Source organism: Pongo abelii, chromosome 15 (genome assembly GCF_028885655.2).
Source record: "Pongo abelii isolate AG06213 chromosome 15, NHGRI_mPonAbe1-v2.0_pri, whole genome shotgun sequence".
Classification (NCBI taxonomy): domain Eukaryota; kingdom Metazoa; phylum Chordata; class Mammalia; order Primates; family Hominidae; genus Pongo; species Pongo abelii.
Window position 1 is genome coordinate 24708003 of NC_072000.2, and position 22763 is coordinate 24730765.

General features: G+C 45.1%; 1 protein-coding gene across 5 annotated transcripts in view; it reads left to right on the forward strand.

The window, feature by feature from the left end:
• Window positions 1–314: 314 nt before the first annotated feature.
• Window positions 315–22763, forward strand: part of RPGRIP1 (RPGR interacting protein 1) — a 62878-nt gene continuing 40429 nt past the window's right edge. For 2 of the 5 annotated variants that reach the window (XM_063715501.1, XM_063715502.1), the window contains exons 1-7: window positions 315–434; window positions 7079–7211; window positions 13337–13608; window positions 14839–14935; window positions 15748–15879; window positions 19806–19911; window positions 22669–22692. In XM_063715501.1, the coding sequence (XP_063571571.1) occupies window positions 350–434; window positions 7079–7211; window positions 13337–13608; window positions 14839–14935; window positions 15748–15879; window positions 19806–19911; window positions 22669–22692 (849 nt within the window). In that variant the 5' untranslated portion in view covers window positions 315–349. Of the gene's footprint in view, window positions 435–7078; window positions 7212–13336; window positions 13609–14838; window positions 14936–15666; window positions 15880–19805; window positions 19912–20435; window positions 21053–22668; window positions 22693–22763 lie in introns of those variants that run through there. The other 3 variants (XM_063715507.1, XM_063715503.1, XM_063715504.1) reach the window with 3 other exon arrangements.

Here is a 22763-nt window from a genome sequence, read left to right on the forward strand (position 1 = left end):
AGAGGCCTATTTCGCAGAGAAAAGGGATGGTCATCGGCTTCCAGGCTGAGCAGACAGTTAAAAAATGATCCAAAATGATACCCATCAATTCCATAGCCATAAAAACTGATTTTCATTTTGAATAAAGTCATTACTACTGAATACTTGTTGTTAGTCTTTAGTATAGAGTTGTCCACACTACTGTAAGAATGACTCTGACCTGTCATATACCATCATGAAAGTGCTGAGAAATTCCTGCTGCAACTTATGTACACGTTTCAGAAGACATCCTAAAGTTGCATGTAATTGACTGCACTTTTCCTTTATTTCAGTGTCCTCTGGGATCTCTTACAGCTTGGAAACAGAGATCATGTCACATCTGGTGGACCCTACATCAGGAGACTTGCCAGTTAGAGACATAGATGCTATTCCTCTGGTGCTACCAGCCTCAAAAGGTAACTTCTACACCTGAGGATGGACACCTTTTAGAATTAAAAGAACTCTCATTGTGGAACATCTTGCTGGCCTTCACAGAGACTGATTTACTTTCAGCTCTTTTCTTCAGTCTTCTCACTATTTTTTTTTTTTTTTTTTGAGATGGAGTCTCGCTCTGTCACCCAGGCTGGAGCGCAGTGGCACAATCTCAGCTCACTGCAGCCTCCGACTCCTGGGTTCAAGCGATTCTCCTGTCTTAGCCTCCCAAGTAGCTGGGATTACAGGCATGCACCACCATGCCTGGCTAGTTTTTGGATTTTTAGTAGAGACAAGGTTTCACCATGACGGCCAGGCTGGTCTCAAACTCCTGACTTCAAGTGATCTGCCCTCCTCGGCCTCCCAAAGGGCTGGGATTACAGGTGTGAGCCACTGTGCCTGGCCCTCTTCTCACATTTTATTCTTAAATTCTTTTTTTTTTTTTTTGAGATGGAGTTTCACTCTCTCTCTTGTCCCCCAGGCTGGAGTGTGGTGGCCCAATCTTGGCTTACTGCAACCTACACCTCCCGGGTTCAAGCAGTTCTCCTACCTCAGACTCCTGAGTAGCTGGGACTACAGGTGGCCACCGCCACGCTTGGCTAATTTGGTATTTTTAGTACAGATGTGGTTTCACCATGTTGGCCAGGCTGGTCTCAAACTCCTGACCTCAAGTGATCCGCCTGCCTGGGTCTCCCAACGTGCTGGATTACAGGAGTGAGCCACTGCGCCCAGACTTATTCTTAAATTCTTATAATAAAATTATTACTGCGTGGGTTTAGGAGGTAAAGCTAAATACTACCACCACAAACAGCACAATAAAAGCCAAGAACAAACTAGTGGGTTTCACTCATCTATCCTTGTGATTAGCCCGTAGCCCTTCACTGTCACTAAGCAGAAGTGTGCAATTTAAGATGAAAGGGCTCAGCCCTACCAGAGCTGCTTCCACACATTATTTAAGATATTTTTAGGGCCGGGCGCGGTGGCTCATGCCTGTAATCCCAGCATTTTGGGAGGCCGAGACAGGCGGATCACGAAGTCAGGAGATCGAGACCATCCTGGCTAACATGGTGAAACCCCGTCTCTACTAAAAATACAAAAAAATTAGCTGGGCGTGGTGGCGGGCGCCTATAGTCCCAGCTACTCGGGAGGCTGAGGCAGGAGAATGGCGTGAACACAGGAGGTGGAGCTTGCAGTGAGCCGAGATCGCACCACTGCACTCCAGCCTGGGCAACAGAGCGAGACTCCATACCCCGCCCCAAAAAAACATATTTTTCTAACTTTGGCCAGACGTGGTGGCTCACACCTGTACCAGCTACTCGAGGCTGAGGTGGGAGGATCACTTGAGCCCAGGAGTCCAAGATCAGTCTGGGCAACATAGCAGTACCCTGTCTCTAAAACAACAAAAAAAGGTATTTTTGTAATTTTGCTCCACTTTCCCATCCCTCAGTCCCGATCATGACTACCGTTGATTCTATTTTCACTTGACTTCACTTCTATAAAATTATTTTTTGAGGATAGGGCACTTTATGCATCGTAAGTGTATAAATGATGCAACCACTTTGGAAAATATTTGCCATTATCTAGTAAAGTTGAACATGTAACTCTACTTTTGAGTATAAAATTTGCAAAAATTGCCCGGGCATGGTGGCTCACGCCTGTAATCCCAGCACCTTGGGAGGCCGAGGCAGGTGGATCACCTGGTCGGGAGTTAAAAGTTTGCAGAAATTAACTCTTGCACATATGTACCAGGAGACATATACCAGAATGTTCATAGCAGTATTTTTTTTTTGAGACAGATTCTTGCTTTGTCACCTAGGCTGGAGTGCAGTGGTGTGATCTCAGCTCACTGCAACCTCTGCCTCCTGGGTTCAAGTGATTCTCCTGCCTCAGCCACCCAAGTAGCTGGGATTACAGGCGCCCGCCACCACACCTGGCTAATTTTTGTATTTTTAGTAGAGATGGGGTTTCACCATGCTGGCCAGGCTGGTCTCCAACTCCTGGTTTCAAGTCATATGCCCGCCTCGGCCTCCCAAAGTGCTAGGATTACAGGCAGAAGCCACCGCACCTGGCCCCTGTTTTTATTTCTCCTAGGCACAAATCTAGACGTAGAATTGCTGGGTCATACGGTAACACTAGTTTAACATTTTGAGGAACTGCCAGGCTATTTTCCAAAGCAGTGGCACCATTTTACATTCCTACCAGCAACGTATGATGCTTCTGATTTCTTCACTTTCTCACCAGCACTTATTATTGTTTGTAACTGAGGTGTTATCGCGTTGTATTTTTTAAAAATGTATTCTTTCTTGGCTGGGCAAAGTGGTTCATGCCTGTAATCCCATCACCTTGGGAGGCCAATGCAGGTGGATCACCTGAGGTCAGGAGTTCAAGACTAGCCTGGTCAGAACAGTGAAAACCCATCTATTCTAAAAATAGAAAAAGTTAAGGCCGGGTGTGGTGGCTCATGCCTGTAGTCCCAGCACTTTGGGAGGCCAAGGTGGGTGGATCACGAGGTCAGGAGATCGAGACCATCCTTCCTGGCTAACATGGTGAAACCTCGTCTCTACTAAAAAATACAAAAGAAAAATTAGCCAGGCGTGGCGGCAGGCGCCTGTATTCCCAGCTACGTGGGAGGCTGAGGCAGGAGAATGGCATGAACCCGGGAGGCGGAGCTTGCAGTGAGCCGAGATCGCACCACTGCACTCAAGCCTGGGCGACAGAGCGAGACTCCATCTCAAAAAAAAACAAAAAAGAAAAAGTTAGCTGGGCCAGGTGGTGCACACCTGTAGTCCCAGTACTCGGGAGGCTGAGGCATGAGAATAACTTGAACCCAAGAGGCATAGGTTGCAGTGAGCCGAGATGGTGCCACTGCACTCCAGCCTGGGTGACAGAGCGAGACTCCATCTCAAAAAAAAAAAAAAAAGTATTCTTTCTCGTTATGGTTTTGATTTGCATTTCTCTGATGAATAATCACACTGACCATTTTTCATATGCTTATTTGCCATTTGTATATCTACTTGGGAGAAATGTCTATTCAGGTCCTTTGCCAATTTTCTTTTTAATTCAGGGGCCAGTTTTGCCAATTTTTGAATTGGATTATTTGTCTTTATATTGTTGGTTTTAAGAGTTCTTTGTATATTTTGGACACAGTTGAGAATTTTGTGCTCCTGAAAGCTTTAACTGTTCCACAAAATCCATGAAACATGAACTGACTGAGATAATTTTTCAAGTTAGAAGAGTGATAGTGACAGGAAACTGTTGTTCAGGAACTACCTACCTGGAGTTCCAGTCAGTTTGGAAGCCACCCACATAACCAAAAAGCTAAAAGAATTCAGTGTTTTTCTTCAGTACCATAAAAGAAAAATAGAAGATGAGAAAGGGGGATATTTACAAGTTTATTTTGTGAAAAAATAAGCTTTCTTAGGTTTTATTACAAACATGTCCAATTTCACTTCTGTCATTTATGAAATAACTAAAAGTAAATGAAGTACTTTTTTTCTTTTTTTTGAGACAGGGTCTTGTTCTGTCACCCAAGCTGGAGTGCAGCGGTGCGATCTTGGCTTACTGCAACCTCTGCGTCCCGAGGCTCAAACAATCCTCCAGCCTCAGCCTTCCAAGTAGCTAGGACTACAGGCGCACACCACCACGCCCAGATAATTTTTGTTTTCTGTTTTTTGTTTTTTGTTGAGATGGAGTCTCGCTTTTGTTGCCCAGGCTGGAGTGCAACGGTGTGGTCTTGGCCCACTGCAACCTCTGCCTCCCAGATTCAAGCGATTTTCCTGCTTCAGCCTCCTGAGTAGCTGGGATTACAGGCACGCATCACCACACCCAGCTAACGTTTGTATTTTTAGTAGAGACGGGGTTTCACCATGTTGGTCAGGCTGGTCTCAAAACTCCTGACCTCGTGATCCGGCTGCCTCAGCCTCCCAAGGTGCTGGGATTACAGGCATGAGCCACTGCGCCCAGCCAATTTTTGTATTTTTTGTAGAGAGGGATTTCACTGTGTTGCCCAGGCTGGTCTCAAACTCCTGAACTCAAGCTGTCTGCCCACCATGGACTCCCAAAGTGTTGATATCACAGGCATGAGTCACCATGTCTGGCCTAAATATTTGTCATAAATAAATATTTTTATAAAGGCATATGGTCATGTTACAATTTTCTTCCTAGTGACCTTACCTTCCTAGTTTACCTAGCAACATTATTTTGCAGGTACTTTGGTTTGGAAGTTGTATTTTTTTTTTTCATTCTAAGCACCTCAGAAACATTGTTTTCGGAGAAAAAAAATTTTGATGTCACAAATAGATAAAACCACATTAAGGGAATATTTTTATAGCATATAATAAAAAATTAATCTAGCCAGTGACTCATGCCTGTAATCTCAGCACATTGGGAGGCCAAGGCAGGAGGATCACTTGAGCCCAGCCTGGGCAACATAGTGAGACCTTGTCACTATAAAAAATGTAAAAATTGGCCAGGCGTGGTGGCTCACGCCTGTAATCCCAGCACTTTGGGAGGCTGAGGCAGGCGGATCACCTGAGGTCAGAAGTTCGAGACCAGCCTGGCCAACATGGTGAAACCTCATTTCTACTAAAAATACAAAAATTAGCTGGCTGTGGTGGCCCATGCCTGTAATCCCAGCCATTCGAGAGGCTGAGACACAAGGATTGCTTGAACCTGGGAGATAGGGAGATGGAGGTTGCAGTGAGCCAAGATAGAGCCACTACACTCCAGCCTGGGCAACAGTGAGAGACTCTGTGTCAAAAAAAATAGTAATTAGCTGGGCGCGGTGGCTCACGCCTGTAATCCCAGCACTTTGGGAGGCCGAGGCAGGTTGATCACGAGGTCAAGAGATGGAGACCATCCTGGCCAATGTGGTGAAACCCCATCTCCACTAAAAATACAAAAAATTAGACAGGTGTGGTGGCAGGAGCCTGTAATCCCAGCTACTTGGGAGGCTGAGGCAGGAGAATTGCTTGAACCTGGGAGGCAGAGGTTGCAGTGAGCCGAGATCGTACCATTGCTCTCCAGCCTGGGCAAAAAGAGCGAAACTCTGCCTCAAAAAAATAAATAAATAAATAAATAAACGCAAAAAAATAAAAAATAAAAAATATGGTTCCCATTCACCATGAGATGAGAGCAGACCTGGGCCAGTGAACACTCACAATGAGATGAGAGCAGACCTGGGCCAGTGAACACTCACAATGAAAAGTGTGCTCTAGTTTCCTCTGCTTAGACCAAGCAGAGGCTCTTGTCCTAGGAGGCAGCTTTGAGGACAGTTTCTCCTGACCAAAAAAACAAACGGGATGGTTCTTGGTAATCAAGAAAAGTTTTTATCCTTTTCCTTACTGGGTTTTTGAAGACAGTCATGGGAACAATCCTTGTATAGATCCAAATTAACTAATAAGGAGAAAAAAATTGAAGAATAGGCCGGGCGCAGTGGCTCATGCCTGTAATCCCAGCACTTTGGGAGGCCGAGGCAGGTGGATCACCTGAGGTCAGGAGTTGGAGACCAGCCTGGCCAACATGGTGAAACCGTGTCTCTATTAAAAATACAAAAATTAAGCTGGGCACAGTGGCTCACGCCTGTAATCCCAGCACTTTGGGAGGCCGAAGCGGGTGGATCACAAGGTCAAGAGATTGAGACCATCCTGGCTAACACGGAGAAACCCCGTCTCTACTAAAAATACAAAAAAATTAGCCGGGTGTGGTGACTGGCGCCTATAGTCCCAGGTACTCGGGAGGCTGAGGCAGAATGGTGTGAACCTGGGAGGCGGAGCTTGCAGTGAGCCGAGATGGCACCACTGCACTCCAGCCTGGGCGAGAGTGCGAGACTCCGTCTCTTAAAAAAAAAAAAAAGAAATTAGTTAGGTGTGGTGGCAGGCACCTGTAATCCCAGCTACTCTGGAGGCTGAGGCAGGAGAATCAGAATCACTTGAACCCGGGAGGCGGAGGTTGCAGTGAGCCAAGATCATGCCAGTGCACTCTAGACTGGGTGACAGAGCGAGACCCTGTCTCAAAAAAAAAGAAGAAGAAGAAACTAAAAAGAAAAATTAAGTAGAATAAAAGCCTAATTGGATATTTTTATCTAGAGAATGTACTTTCTAGACGGAAGGTCGAGTTATACCTCATGCTGTAATAATATAGAAAGAGTCTCCAGGGACCCAGTCGGAGTCATTTCTGTTTTTTTTTTTTTTTTTTTCCCAAGGCGGAGTCTTGCTCTGTCACCCAGGGTGGAGTACAGTGGCACGATCTCGGCTCATGGCAACCTCTGCCTCCCAGGCTCAAGCAATTCTCCTGCCTCAGCCTCCTGAGTAGCTGGGATTACAGGCACGTGCCACCACGTCCAGCTAATTTTGTATTTTTAGTAGAGACCAGGTTTCACCATGTTGGTCAGGCTGGGCTCGAACTCCTGACCTCACAATCTGCCTGCCTCAGCTTCCCAAAGTGCTGGGATTACAGGCGTGAGCCACTGCGCCTGGCCCAGAGTCATTTCTCATACTTCCTGAATTTCCTCATAAATACTTGACTCAAGATAGGTTTATGCTCTCTGGACAAAATGTGATGAGAGATCTAAAAGGTTAAAAAAATACATGTGAAAATACTGTCCATTTACTGTCTTCTGGGACTTTAGGTAAGAATATGAAAACTCAACCACCCTTGAGCAGGATGAACCGGGAGGAATTAGAGGACAGTTTCTTTCGACTTCGCGAAGATCACATGTTGGTGAAGGAGCTTTCTTGGAAGCAACAGGATGAGATCAAAAGGTAGAGTTCTCCTTAAATTTTTTTTTTTTTTTTTTTTTTTTTGAGACGGAGCCTTGCTCCGTTGCCCAGGCTGGAATGCAGTGGCATGATCTCGGCTCACTGCAACCTCCGCCTCCAGATTCAAGCAATTATCCTGCCTCAGCCTCCCAAGTAGCTGGGATTATAGGCATGCGTCACCACACCCAGCTAATTTTGTATTTTTAGTAGAGATGGGGATTCGCCGTGTTGGCCAGGTTGGTCTTGACCTCCTGACCTCAGATGATGCATCCACCTCGGCCTCCCAAAGTGCTAGGTTTATAGATGTGAGCCACTGTGCCCGACCCAAAAATAATTTTTGAAGCAATATTTCTTTAGTCAATTTTTTTGCCAAACATGTCGATAGACTGTGACCACAGGGCACAAGGACACAGAGCATCATTAAGAGCTTGGGTGATACTATTTCAGTCCACAGAATAAGAGACTGGACAGGTTCCTCCCCTGGTCACAACTGAGGGGATGGAGACAGGAGGAATGGTCAAAATTTCAGAGGAGAAAAGGCTGCAGGGGCAAGTAAAAGAAGGGGTCTTTATTTACAAAAGAAAACTAAAGATCGTATTGATCCCTGCAGGCATATTGTAAGTGCTATCTATACATTTATTTATTTGTTTATTTTTGAGATTTTTTTTTTGAGATGGAGTTTTGCTCTTGTTGCCCAGGCTGGAGTACAATGGCATGATCTCAGCTCACCGCAACCTCCGCCTCCAGGATTCAAGTGGTTCTCCTGCCTCAGCCTCCCAAGTAGCTGGGATTATAGGCATGCGCCACCATGCCCAGCTAATTTTGTATTTTTAGTATAGACGGGGTTTCTCCATGTTGGCCAGGCTGGTCTTGAACTCCTGACCTCAGGTGATCCGCCTGCCTCGGCCTCCCAAAGTGCTGGGATTACAGGCTTGAGCCACCACGCCGGACAATTTTTATTTATTTTTGAGACAGAGTCTCACTCTGTTTGGTCTGGAGTGCAGTGGTGTGATCTTGGCTCACTGCAACCTCTGCCTACTGGGTTCAAGCGATTCCCCTGCCTCAGTCTCCTGAGTAGTTGGAATTACAAGCTTGCACCACCACGTCAGGGTAATTTTTTTTTTTTTTTTTTGAGATGAAGCCTTGCTCCGTTGTCCAAGCTGGAGTGCAGTGGCTCAATCTCGGCTTACTGCAACCTCCACCTCCCAGGTTCAAGCAATTCTCCTGTCTCAGCCTCCCAACTAGCTGGGACTACAGGCACACACCACCATGGCCGGCTAATTTTTTTTTTTTTTTGGAGACGGAGTCTCCATCTGTCGCCCAGGCTGGAGTGCAGTGGTGCAATCTCGGCTCACTGCAACTTCCGCCTCCCAGATTCGAGCGATTCTCCTGCCTCAGCCTCCCAAGTAGCTGGGACTATAGGTGCCCACTGCCACGACTGGCCGTGCTGCCCAGGCTGGTCTCAAACTCCTGAGCTCAGGCAATCAGCCCACCTCGGCCTCCCAAAGCACTAGGATTACAGATGTGAGCCGCCGTGCCCAGTCATGCCTGGCTAATTTTTTTTTTTTTTAGTAGAGATGGGGTTTCACCCTGTTGGCCAGGGTAGTCTCAAACTCCTGACCTCAGGTGATCCACCCTCCTTGGCCTCCCAAAGTGCTGGGATTACAGGCTTTAGCCAACACGCCAGGCCTTAACATTTGTATTTTTAGTAGAGATGGGGTTTCACCATGTTGGCCAGGCTGGTCTCAAACTCCTGACCTCAAATGATCCCCCCATCTTGGCCTCCCAAAGTGCTGGGATTACAGGCATGAGACATCGTGCCCAGTTAATTTATCAGAAATAGTATTAATTAGCCAGGCACAGTGGCTCACGCCTGTAATCCCAGTACTTTGGGAGGCCAAGGCGGGTGGATCACAAGGTCGGGAGTTCAAGACCAGCTTGACCAACATGATGAAACCCTGTCTCTACTAAAAATACAAAAATTAGTTGGGCATGGTGGTGTGCGCCTGAGATCCCAGCTACCCAGGAGGCTGAAGCAGAATCGCTTGAACCCAGGAGGCAGAGGTTGCAGTGAGCCGAAATTGCGCCATTGCACTCCAGCCTGGGCGACAAGAGGAAGACTCCATCTAAAAAAAAAAAGAGTATTAATTCATTTAATAGTCTGAAGAGGTATTATTAAGAGGAAAAGGAAGCATAAAGAGGTTAAATAAGTTACCTGAGATCATACCTAGTGCATAACAGAGGTGGAAATTCTTTTTGTTTTGTTTTGTTTTGTTTTTGAGACAGAGTCCTGCAGTGTCACCCAGGTTTGAGTGCAGTGGCACAATCTCGGCTCACCGGCAATCTCTGCTTCCCGGGTTAAAGTGATTCTCCTGCCTCAGCCTCCCGAGTAACTGGGATTACAAGCATGTGCCACCATGCCTGACTAATTTTTGTATTTTTAGTAGAGACAGGGTTTCACCATGTTGGCCACGCTGGTCTTGAACTCCTTTCCTCAAGTGATCCGCCTGCCTCGGCCTCCCAAAGTGCTGGTATTACAGGCGTGAGCCACCGCGCCTGTCCCAGAGGGAAAAACTCTTAACTTCAAAACATATTATTATATACAGTGATCTTAGATTTCTTTCTTTAGAAAATGGGGACCTGGAAAGAAATCTGAGACGGAGGTGAGGGACTGTAAACAGATGGGAAGAATGGGAGTTCTGAAAGTCTGGAGTCTATCTCTAGGACACATTTTGAAGATACTGGTGTCAATGGCTTCCAGCCAAGGACCACCAGGAACATACCTACAGTTGAGCAAGCTGGGCTTATTCATTACAGCTAGAGAATATGCACACCAGGGGAACGAAAGGCATCTCAGCAAATGTGTTAGAACTTATTATAGTATCTAAGCTTTATTTGATTGGGTGATTTTGGGGGAGGATCCAAGGAAACAGAAGTTTGCTCCAGATTTCATGCTGTCAGAAAGCAAGCACAATTCTATGTTTCGGTATCTCAATAAATTATTCTTTCTTTCTTTCTTTCTTTCTTTTTTTCTTTTTTTGAGATAGGGTCTCACTCTGGCACACAGGCTGGAGTGCAGTGGTGCAGTCTCAGCTCACTTTAGCCTCAACTTCCTGGACTCAAGTATCAATAAATCTTATCTACAGGGAGGGTAGACTAGTGCAAGGCTGAAGCCATGATTGGTAAAGAAGTTGCAGTCACTCATATTAACCTGGAGAGAAGGATGTTTGGTATTTTGTGGGTGGCAGTGACACTAATTTTGTCTGTAAGCAGACAAAATTAGGCAGTGGACTTGTTTTGTATCACTCTATCATGGTTTTGGAGTGAACTTGTTTCATGTTGATGTTCTGTGAGGTGTCCAAAAGAATAGTGGCCGGGCACGGTGGCTCACGCCTGTAGTTCCAACACTTTGGGAGGCTGAGGTGGGCGGATCACCTGAGATCAGGAGTTCGACACCAGCCTGGCCAACATGGTGAAACCCCGTCTCTACTAAAAATACAAAGATTATCCGGGCATGGTGGCAGGCGCCTGTAATCCCAGCTACTCGGGAGGCTGAGGCAAGAGAATCGCTTGAACCCAGGAGGCGGAGGTTGTAGTAAGCAAGGATTGCGCCACTGCACTCCAGCCTGAGTGACAGAGTGAGATTCGGTCTCAAAACGAAAACAAAAACAAATGGAGATAGCACAGACTAGCTTCAGACAACACTGAGGACTAGTTGTGTCAGACCAGTTTCCTAATGTTAAGGGCAGTGTTTTGCTTTCCCATTGTAACCCCCAGGAGTGATTAAGATCTTCGTTTAGAATCTGCAGGATTGGCCGGGCACAGTGGCTCATGCCTGTAATTCCAGTACTTTGGGAAGCCAAGGCGGGCAGATCACTAGGTCAGGAGTTCAAGACCAGCCTGTTCAAAATGGTGAAACCCCGTCTCTACTAAAAATACAAAAATTAGCTGGGCGTGGTGGTGGGTGCCTGTAATCCCAGCTACTCGGGAGGCTGAGGCAGGAGAATCGCTTGAACCCAGGAGGCTGAGGCTGCAGTGAGCAGAGATCGCACCACTGTGCTCCAGCCTGAGCCACAGAGCAAGACCCTGTCTCATAAAAAAAAAAAAAAAAAAAAAAAGAATCTGCAGGAATGCAGGCCTCCATTGTGGATCAGCACTCTTCAGAATTGGTGATTTTTCTTTTTGAGATGGGAGTTTCGCTCTTGTTGCCCAGGCTGGAGTGCAATGGCGCGATCTCGGCTCACCGCAACCTCCGCCTCTCAGATTCAAGCGATTCTCCTGCCTCAGCCTCCCAAGTAGCTGGGATTACAGGCATGTGCCACCATGCGCAGCTAATTTTATATTTTTAGTACAGACAGGGTTTCTCCATGTTAGTCAGGCTGGTCTCGAACTCCCAACCTCAGGTGATCCGCCCACCTCAGCCCCCCAAAGTGTTAGGATTACAGGTGTGAGCCACCACAAAGGGCCGATTTTTTTTTTTTTTTAATTGTTGAGAACTTCAGAATCTAGTGACTTGAGTGAAGGCAGAAGGTTGTATGGGCCAAAAAATCTTGTTTCTTGGTCGATAATCAAAGAGTACTTGAGATTATGGATGCTAAATGGTTAATCTGGATTCTATGCCCCTGGCTTTGGGCAAGTTACATAGCTATTTTACACCTTGTTTTCTTTATCTGGGTATAATGATATGTAATATAATAGCTAACACCTGAAGCCCTTACAGTGTACCCCCACTGTTCTAAGCATTTTACATATATATTTATATATAAGCTTATTAATCCTCACAACAATCTACTGCTTTTATCTTTTTCTATTTATCTTTATTTATAAATGAGGAAACTGAGCACAGAAAGGTTAAGTGGCATGGCCAAAGCTACAGTTAGTAAATGTCAGAACAGGCGGGCAGTGTGTCTTAGTCAGCTCAGGATGCCATAACAAAATACCACAGACTGGGTGGCTGAAACAACAGATATTGGTTTTCTCAGAGTTCTGAAGCTGGAAGTCTGAGATCAAAGTGTCAGCATGGTTGGATCCTGGTAAGGGCCATCTTTCTAGCTTGCTGACTGCTGCTTTCTCACTGTGTCTTGGGAGGTGGGAGAGGGAGATCTCTTGTTACAAGGCCTCAGTCTTATCCAGTTAGGGCCCCACCCTTGTGAACTCATTTAAACTTAATAACCTCCAAAGGACGGGCGCAGTGGCTCACGCATGTAATCCCAACACTTTGGGAGGCCAAGGCGGGCGAATCACTTAAGGTCAGGAGTTCGAGATCAGCCTGACCAACATGGAGAAACCCTGTCTCTACTAAGAATACAAAATTAGTATTTTGTGGTTAGGCGTGGTGGTGCATGCCTGTAATCCCAGCTACTCAGGAGGCTGAGGCAGGAGAATCGCTTGAACTTGGGAGGCAGAGGTTGTGGTGAGCTGAGATCGTGCTATTGCACTCCAGCCTGGGCAACAAAAGCAAAAGTCCATCTCAAAAAAATAAATAAATAAAACCCTCCGGAACACCCAATGTCCAGATATAGTCACATTGAGGGTTAAGGCTTCAACATAAGAATTTTGAGTGGGGACACAATTCAGGCCATAGCACAGTGAGAGCATAGAATCAGATAGTAGCAAAAAAAACACATTATTTTAGGTCAAGATAACAAATAAAAATTGTTACTAAAAGTTATAAAGGAGTTATCCTTAATTTGGAGCACATATACAGGGGTGTGCAGACAAGTGGGATAGAAAAAGTAAATATTAAAATTGTTATTTATATTTGTCACCCATTTAAACATACATATTTTTATTTATAATGACAATTTATTAGTACAAAAATAAGTCTATATATAATTTTTTTAAATGCACACAAATATATTGGGGTAGTGGCTCAACTTTTTTTTTTTTTTTTTTACTAAGGCAAGGGTGTAATCGCTGCAATAAAATAAAGACAGGTATCACAATGGCCCTGCCCTCAAAAAGTTACAGTGTACTGGGGACAGAAGGCTAATCTTTTTAAAGTGTGATTAATAGATCACAGTAGATGAATACATATTATAGATCAATTCGTGATTATTTGTCCCAAATAAATTGTAGAAATAATAACTGTCATGAAAGGAGAAGCCACGTGCTCTATTTGTCCACAGGCTGAGGACGACCTTGCTGCGGTTGACCGCTGCTGGCCGGGACCTGCGGGTCTCGGAGGAGGCGGCGCCGCTCTCGGAGACCGCAAGGCGCGGGCAGAACGCGGGATGGCGGCAGCGCCTCTCCATGCACCAGCGCCCCCAGATGCACCGACTGCAAGGGCATTTCCACCGCGTCGGCCCTGCCGGCCCCCGCCGCGCCCAGCCTCGCGTCCACGTGGGACACAGACAGCTCCACACAGCCGGTGCACCGGTGCCGGAGAAACCCAACAGGGGTGAGATTTAAGGCCACATCCCCTACAGGGCTAAGACACTGGGAAGGACTGATGTGCCAGCCACGTTTTCCTCACTGCCTTCTGCCCACCACTCCATTTTGTTCTTTTGTTCTCACTCCCTCCTTTCTGCCTCCCTAAAATCTTTTTTTCCTGAGTGGGATATCAGATTCAAAATTCTAAATTCACCATGGAGTATCGCTGAGGGCAGAATCAGACAACAGGTCAGGAGATGGAGACCATCCTTGGCCAACATGGTGAAACCCCGTCTCTAATAAAAATACAAAAATTAGTGGGGCGTGGTGGCGCACACCTGTAGTCCCAGTTGTTCGAGAGGTTGAGGCAGGAGAATCACTTGAACTCGGGAGGCGGAGGTTGCAGTGAGCTGAGATTGCACCACTGCACTCCAGCCTGGCGACAGAGCAAGACTCTGTCTCAAAATAACAATAATAATAATAATAATAATAATAAATTAGCCAAGCCTGGTGGCACATACCTGCAGTCCCATCTACTTGGGAAGCTGATGTGGGAGGATCGCTTGAGCCTGGGAGGCGGAGGCTGCAGCGAGCCCAGATGGCATCACTGCACTCCAGCCTGGGCAACAGAGTGACACTCTGCCTCAAAAAACAAACAAAACAAAACCCCCAAAAAGAAAACCCAACGTTGAATCTCTAGAATAGACACCTCATTCTCATGGCCCTAAATCAGGAATGAGTAACCTAGGTAAAGGAAATCTACACACAGCATTTCATTAAGTACTCTTATTTTATTAATAAGTACTCACTTATTTTGCTTAGTGTGGTCCTATAATTTCAAGTTCCGTACTCCAGACAACCAAACGTTTGCAAAAACAACTGAAAGTAGAAAACTCGCGTGAATGTAAATTTCAGTTCCATTTAACAGTTCAGCATAGCTGGCCACCTGTTATGTACTGGGCACTAGAGATAAAGATGGTTAGAGTTAGACACACAGTCTCTGCCCTGGACAAGCTTCCACCTTTCTTTTTTCTTCCTATTTGTACTTACTCACTTGAGGATCTATAGTCTGGCTGACTTTAGTTGCAGTTTTTTGCAAGAGTAAAAAAAAAAAACTGCTCCTCGGGGACCAGTTGTCATATAAGGGTTTCACCCAGGTCTCAAGACTCTATGCCCAGCCCTTCATGTTCCAGTTTCAGTACTTGGTGTTCTGGAGGGTACCGTTGCCGGAGTCTGCATCTTCTGTCTAAACTTTTAGGGCCAAGGAACAGGCTGAGCTACACAGCCCCTCCGTCGTTTAAGGAGCATGCGACAAATGAAAACAGAGGTGAAGTAGCCAGTGAACCCAGCGAACTGTGAGTTCTTCTCATTTATCCCTTGTTGTTATTCCTGCCACTTTAATTAGAAGGACATCATTTAGGGAACAAGTGAATGTTGGTGACTTGAGTCTTTTCAGGATGATCAGGGAAGATGAAAGTTGACCCTAGGTCAAATTCCAACTTCATTGCTTAAAAATGGAAAACAAGCTTCTCTCTGTTCTCTGAGGAAATGAAAATAAAGGTCCTTTTCTCAATTGAAGGTATTCCTTCTATTTCCATTTATATTTTTTTCCTTAGGTCATAATTCCTTTTTTCTTTTTTTTTTGAGATGGAGTCTTGCTCTGTTGCCCAGGCTGGAGTGCAGTAGCATGATCTTGGTTCACTGCAACCTCCCCCTCCCGGTTCAAGTGATTCTCCTGCCTCAGCCTCCTGAGCAGCTGGGACTACAGGCATGTGCCACCATGCCCAGCTGATTTTTGTATTTTTAGTAGACACAGGATTTCACTATGTTGGCCAGGCTTGTCTCCAACTCCTGACCTTGTGATCTGCTCGCCTTGGCCTCCCAAAGTGCTGGGATTACAGGTGTGAGCCACCACGCCTGGCCCATAATTCCTTTAAGTTTTGTTTGACATTTGAAAGCTGTATTTTATAAGATTTTCCTCGACATGTACCAAGATTACTGACTCACTTAATTTCCTTTTATATGTGTAAGAACCCAATTCTAAACTCCTGTAACAACAGTTTCTAAGGATCCTTTTTGTATTTAGTGTTTCTGGTTCTAACAGCATAATTTCTTTCAGCAGTGTCATAAGTATGGCTAAACCCATTGGTCTATGCATGCCTAACAGTGCCCACATCATGGCCAGCAATACCATGCGAGTGGAAGAGCCACCCAAGTCTCCTGAGAAAATGTGGCCTAAAGATGAACATTCTGAACAGAGAAGCTCATTGGAGTGTGCTCAGAAGGCTGCAGAGCTTCGGTAAGAGTGTGGCACTCCATGCCTCAAACCAGAATGAACTGAAAAAGCTAAGAGATTCTTATTTATACCTTTCCTCCATCTCTTAGCAAAACAGTATTTCGGATTAAATTCAATCTGAGTAGTAGACATGGAGTCCCTCGTAGGTTAAGAAATGGATTAACCTGCGGGCGCCATGGATCATGCCTGTAATCCCAGCACTTTTGGAGGCCGAGGCAGGCGGATCACCTGAGGTCAGGAGTTCGAGACCAGCCTCGCCAACATGAGGAAACCCTGTCTCTACTAAAAATACAAAAATTAGCCAGGCATGGTGGCAGGCACCTGTAAATCCCAGCTACTAGGGAGGCTGAGGCAGGAGAATCACTTGAACCCGGGAGGCGGAGGTTTCAGTGAGCCAAGATAACGCCATTGTACTCCAGCCTGGGCAACGAGAACAAAACTTGGTCTCAAAAAAAAAAAAAAAAAAAAGAAAAAGAAATGAAATGAATTAACCTGCTGGGAGCAGTGGCTCACGCCTGTAATCCCAGCACTTTGGGAGGCCAAGGCAGGTGGATCACCTGAGATTGGGAGTTCAAGAGCAGCCTGGCCAACACGGTGAAACCCCGTCTCTACTAAAAATACAAAAAAATTAGCCGGGTGTGGTGGCCGGTGCCTGTAATCCCAGCTACTCAGGAGGCTGAGGCAGGAAAATCCCTTGAACCTGGGAGGCGGAGGTTGCAGTGAGCCGAGATTGCACCATTGCACTCCAGCCTGGGCAACAAGAGCAAAACTGTGTCAAAAAAAAAAAAAAAAAGAGGAAAGAAGGAAGGAAGGAGGGAGGGAAGGAAGGAAGGGAGGGAGGAAGGAGAGAGAGAGAAAGAGAGAGAGAGAAAGAAAGAAATTAACCTAAAGGGGATAAGTTTATGTATAAAAGGATATTTGCTGCTTCACTATATAGAAAGAAAACTACTTCATCCTCATCACCAGATAGGGATTCTTAGCCCTCTCTGTGCATCAATTCCTGAAAACTTTTTTTTAAATGTATTTTTCAGACAAGTTTTAGTTTTATAGCAAAATTAAGCAGGAAATAGAGTTCCTGTATACCCACTGCCTCCATACACACACAGCCTCCCCAACTATCAATACCCCGTACCAGAGCGGTGCATTTGTTACCATCAGTGAAACTACATTGACACAACATTATCGCCTGACTATCATTTAATAGTTTACATTAGGATTCACTCTTGGTGTTGTACATTCTTTTTTTTGAGACGGAGTCTCGCTCTGTTGCCCAGGCTGGAGTGCAGTGATGCAATCTCGGCTCACTGCAAGCTCTGCCTCCTGGGTTCATGCCATTCTCCTGCCTCAGCCTCCTGAATAGCTGGGACCACAGGCGCCTGCCACCATGCCCGGCTAATTTTTTTGTATTTTTAGTAGAGACGGGTTTTCACCGTGTTAGCCAGGATGGTCTCGATCTCCTGACCTCATGATCCGCCCATCTCAGCTTCCCAAAGTGCTGGGATTACAGGCGTAAGCCACCGCGCCTAGCTGGTGTTGTACATTCTATGGGTTTTGACAAATGTATAAGGACATGTATCCATCATTATAGCATCATACAGAATAGCTTCACTGCCCTAAAAATCCTCTGTGTTCCACCTCGTCATGTCTTTTACCTCCAGCCTTGGCAACCACTGATCTTTTTACTGTCTCCAGTTTTGCCTCTTCTAGAATGTCATATAGTTGGGATTATACAGTATGTGGCCTTTTCAATTTGGTTTCTTTCACTTAGTAATATGCATTTAAGCTTCCTCCATGTCTTTTAATGGTTTGAAAGCTCATTTTTTCAAAACACCAAATAACATTCAATTGTCTATATGTACCAGTTTATTTATCCATTCAGCTACTGAAGGATGTCTTAGTTGCTTCCAAGTTTTGGCAATTATGAATAAAGCTGCTATTAACATTATGTGCAGTTTTTTGTATGGATATAAGTTTTCAACCTGGAGACATTTTAAAACCACGGATCCAGGCCGGGTGCGGTGGCTTATGCCTGTAATCCCAGTACTTTGGGAGGCCAAGGTGGGTGGATCATTTGTGGTCAGGAGATCAAAAACAGCCTGGCCAACATGGTGAATCCTCATCTCTACTGAAAATACCAAAATTAGCCGGGTGTGATGGCTCATGCCTGTAATTCCAGCTACTTGGGAGGCTGAGGCAGTCGAATAGCTTGAACCCGGGAGGCAGGGGTTGCAGTGGGCCAAAATTATGCTACTGCACTCCAGCCTGGGCAACAGAGCAAGACTCCGTCTCAAAAACAAACAAACAAACAAACAAACAAAACCCATAACAGATCCCTGGGCCCCATCTCTGAGATTCCCTTTCAATTATTTGGGGGTAGAATTCAGGCAGTGTAATTTTAAGATCTCTCCAGGTTATTCTAATGAGCAGCTAGACAGGGAATCAATGAGATGGAGAGGAATGAACCCAAATCCTCCCCAGTATCTCTTTCAATCTTTCAAACAATAAAGAAAACGTGAGCTCCTAGGTTCAGGAATAATAGTCTTTTTTTTTTTTTTTTTTTTTTTGAGACAGAGTCTCACTTTGTCGCCCAGGCTGAAGTGTAGTGGCACCTTGTCAGCTCACTGCAACCTCCATCTTCCGGGTTCAAGCAAATTCTCCTGCCTCAGCCTCCTGAATAGCTGGGATTACAAGCACCCACCACTACGCCCGGCTAATTTTTATATTTTTAGTAGAGACGGGGTTTCACCATGTTGGCCAAGCTGGTCTCGAACTCCTGACCTCAGGTGATCCGCCCTCCTCGGCCTCCCACCATGCCCAGCTAATTTTTGTATTTTTAGTAGAGACGGGGTTTCACCACGTTGGCCAGGATGGTCTTAATCTCTTGACCTCATGATCCACCCGCCTCAGCCTTCCAAAGTGCTGGGATTATAAGCGTGAGCCACTGTGCTGGGTGTATTTTACTATTATTATTATTATTATCATTATTTTTTGAGACAGTCTCACTCTGTTGTGGCCAGGCTGGAGTGCAGTGGTGCAATCTCGGCTCACTGCAACCTCCTCCTCCCAGGTTCAAGTGATTCTCCTGCTTCAGCCTCCTGAGTAGCTGAGACTAGAGGTGCGCACCACCACACCCAGCTAATTTTTGTATTTTTAGTAGAGATGGGGTCTCACCATGTTAGCCAGGATGGTCTCAATCTCTTGACCTCGTGATCTGCCCGCCTCAACTTCCCAAAGTGTTGGGATTACAGGCCTGAGCCACCGCACTCGGCTACTATTGTTATTTTTTGAGACAGAGTCTCACCCTGTTGCCCAAGCTGATTTCAGCTCACTGCAACCTCTGCCTCCTGCAGTTCAAGCGATTCTCTTGCCCAGTGTTCATAACTGGGATTACAGGCTTATGCCACCACACCCATCTGATTTTTGTATTTTTAGTAAAGACAAGGTTTTGCCATGTTGCCCAGGCTGGTCTCCAACTCCTGACCTCAGGCCATCTGCCCGCCTCAGCCTCCCAAAGTGCTGGGATTATAGGCGTGAGCCACGGTGCCTGGTTCATAATCTTCTTTTTAAGTTTTCTAGCACATTCAAACCTCACTGGTTTCTCTAAGGAAACAAGGCTGAGACCTAGCTTGACATTGCGAGGTTTGTGGGAAATTATGAACACCATCATTTAAAAAAGTAGTTATTATCTTTTCTCAGAACACAAGCTTAAGGTTAGTGATCTTTATCAAATCTTGGCTGGCGTGATGAGAAATGGGAGAAAGGAGATCATTTACTAGACTGTACATACACCACATACTTGTGTTCTAGTGTGGGGAAGAGGGGAAGGCAAGAGACAAGAGGGAGGTATTCTTACTGGGGCACAGTCAAGGAGAAAATGTTTTTAATTCTATCCATGTTCAGACAGAATAATTTAGCACTTTTCTCTGCAGAGCTTCCATTAAAGAGAAGGTAGAGCTGATTCGACTTAAGAAGCTCTTACATGAAAGAAATGCTTCATTGGTTATGACAAAAGCACAATTAACAGAAGTTCAAGAGGTGAGTTGCCATCATCAGCTGTGCGTTCTTGGTGAGGGGAAACCCCAATTAAGAGGTTCATATTATTTTCTCCATTTTACGTATGGGAAGCCACTATTCAGAAAGACTGAGTTACTTGTCTAAGGTCACACAATTTATAAGTGATATTCAAATCCAAGCCTCAAAACTCGGAGTCTATTCTTTTCCCAGTATTTCCCATTAGTTCTCTATTAAGAGGAAGGCTCAAGCTCTGCCTGCTAAGGTGAAATAAAGTGGAGTTAACTTGTGTAAGGGTTAAGGTCCTCTGCAAAGACCACAACCAGAATGTGATTAAATTAGGAAGCCAAAAGCAGTCCCAGGGGAAGGGAAGGAAACTAGCCTTTTAATTAGCACTTTCTATGAGCTGTACTCTGTCCCAGATATTTACAGTCATGATCTTTTTAAAGCCTGACAACAGCCCTCAAGGTAAGTACATTTAGCATTAGCACACTTCAGAAAATAATATCTGATTGGTGGAAATAGAGTATCAAGGGTCAAAGTAAGGTCAGCACCATCCTTTTATTGAACAAATATTTATCCAGTACCAGGAATTGCAAAGCACTGGGATACAAAGATTACAAAGATAAGTAAGATAACAACTGCCTTCAAGGAGTTTATAGGAGTGAGAGAACAAATAAACAAATTCAACTATCCCTATGCAGGGTATGGGCAGGACACAAAAGAGAGAGTAGTCAGACCCACTAGTGGGTGAGGTGCTGATATGGCTGATGACTGGAGGAACACCAGGGCTCTTGTCTCACGCGAATTAGATAAAACGACACGGACACAGGTGGAGCGGCTTTAAGGAGCAGAGAGTTTAATAGGCAAGAAAGAAGGGAGAAGAAAGACGGAAGAAGCTCCCCTGTACAGAGACAGAGGGAGAGGCACTCCAAAGCCGAGAGAGGAGACCTTATCTGCCGGGAAAAGTGGCTGCTTATATGAGTAGGCAGGAGGAGGTAGTGTCTGATTTGCATAGGGCTCAGGGGATTGGTTTGACCAGGCATGTCACTCATGTAGCCTGTGGAAAAAACTGGCCCTCCTACCCTAGTCTTTTAATATGCAAATGAGGGCGCCATGATGTTCTACACACGTCGGGGATATGTGGGGGTGGCCATGTTGTCAGGTACATGGAGGGGCAAAGGCAGGAAGAGGAGGGCGGGAATCGCCATGTTTGGGTGGACCCAGTTTCTAAAGCCCTGTATTTGCATATCAAAAGTTGCCTGCCTGGCTGTAAGAGCCAGGGCTTTCCTGCTAGACAAAAAACGTTTCTGGAGCTGCTTTAAAGGACGAGAAAACTTTCCAAGGACCCCTTTTCCTCTCTATATGCCTAAAATTATTTTTAATAACTCCTATAACAGTGCCAGATCAGAAAAGGATTAATGGCTGGGTGCGGTGGCTCCAGCCTGTAATCCCAGCACTTTGGGAGTTCAAGGAGGGAGGATCACTTGAGCTCAGGAATTCGAGACCAGCCCAGACAACATGGCGAAACCCCATCTCTACCAAAAATACAAAAATTAGCCGGGCATCGTGATGTGTGCCTGTAGTCCTAGCTACTCTGGAGGCTGAGGCAGGAGAATTGCTTGAGTGCTTGAGCCCAGGAGGCAGAGGTTGCAGTGAGCCGAGATCCCGATACGGTACTTCAGCCTGGGTGACAGCGTGAGACTTTGTCTCAAAAAAAGAAAAGGATTAATAAAGGAATAGATTTGTGAGTTAAATACTGAAATACTAAAAGATTAGCATGTGTTAATAAGTGTGCAAAAGAAGGAGGGGCTTTCCATGAGAGCAGAGGTGAGAAACATCAGCTCTGGTCACGAAGGACACACTAAGAATTTTTTTTCTCGTTGTCATTAAAGACAGAACATGCTAGGAATTTAGACTTTATCCTACAGACAGCAGAGAGCTGTGTGAAAGGGTTTTAAGCAAGTTGATATGATCAATTTTTTTTCTCTCAAAAAGATTATTTGACCTTTTTTAAAATATAAAAAAAAATTTAAAAAAAAAAGTTGGGAGGCTGAGGTGGGTGGATCGCTTGAGGTCAGGAGTTTGAGACCAGCCTGGCCAACATGGTGAAACCCTGTCTCTACTAAAATACAAAAATTAGCTGGGTGTGGTGGGGGGCACCTGTAATCTCAGCTACTTGGGAGGCTGAGGCAGGAGAATTGCTTGAACCTGGGAGGCCGAGGTTGCAGTGAGCCGAGATTGTGCCACAGCACTCCAGCCTGGGCAACAGAATGAGACTGTCTCAAAAACAAAAACGAAAACTTACCTATCATATTTGCTACAAGGATTAAATGAGATAATATATGTGAAATGATTATAATGATCATCATGTAGCAGGTAATGAAACACATAGTAACATGTAACACATAGCAACTACTCAACTAATTATAGCTGTTGTTATGATCTTTTTTTTTTTCTAAAACTGAAGAGATCTTTCTGAAGCACGCTAAGTAACAGTACCTAATTTAAGACTAAACATTTTTCTTAATCCACCAAGTACAATGCAAATGTGAATAAATGACCCTTCACTCTTTTTTGAGAAATGGTGTGAATGATTGCAGTCACAGACTACTTGGCAAGCTAGGGCAGGGGAAAAATAGCAACAATTAGTAAACAAGTACACAAATTGACTTGTGGGATTTTCGTAATGTCTTTAAAAATGTTAAGCATTATATTACAATGATAAATATATCATGAAATTGATAAATCAATAAAATAATAATAATTTCTTTCTTCCAGGCATACGAAACCTTGCTCCAGAAGGTTCTTAATGAGAATTGAGTCTCTGTTTCTTAGTAACCAGAATAATCAAACCCAAAGAAATCTATGTTCAT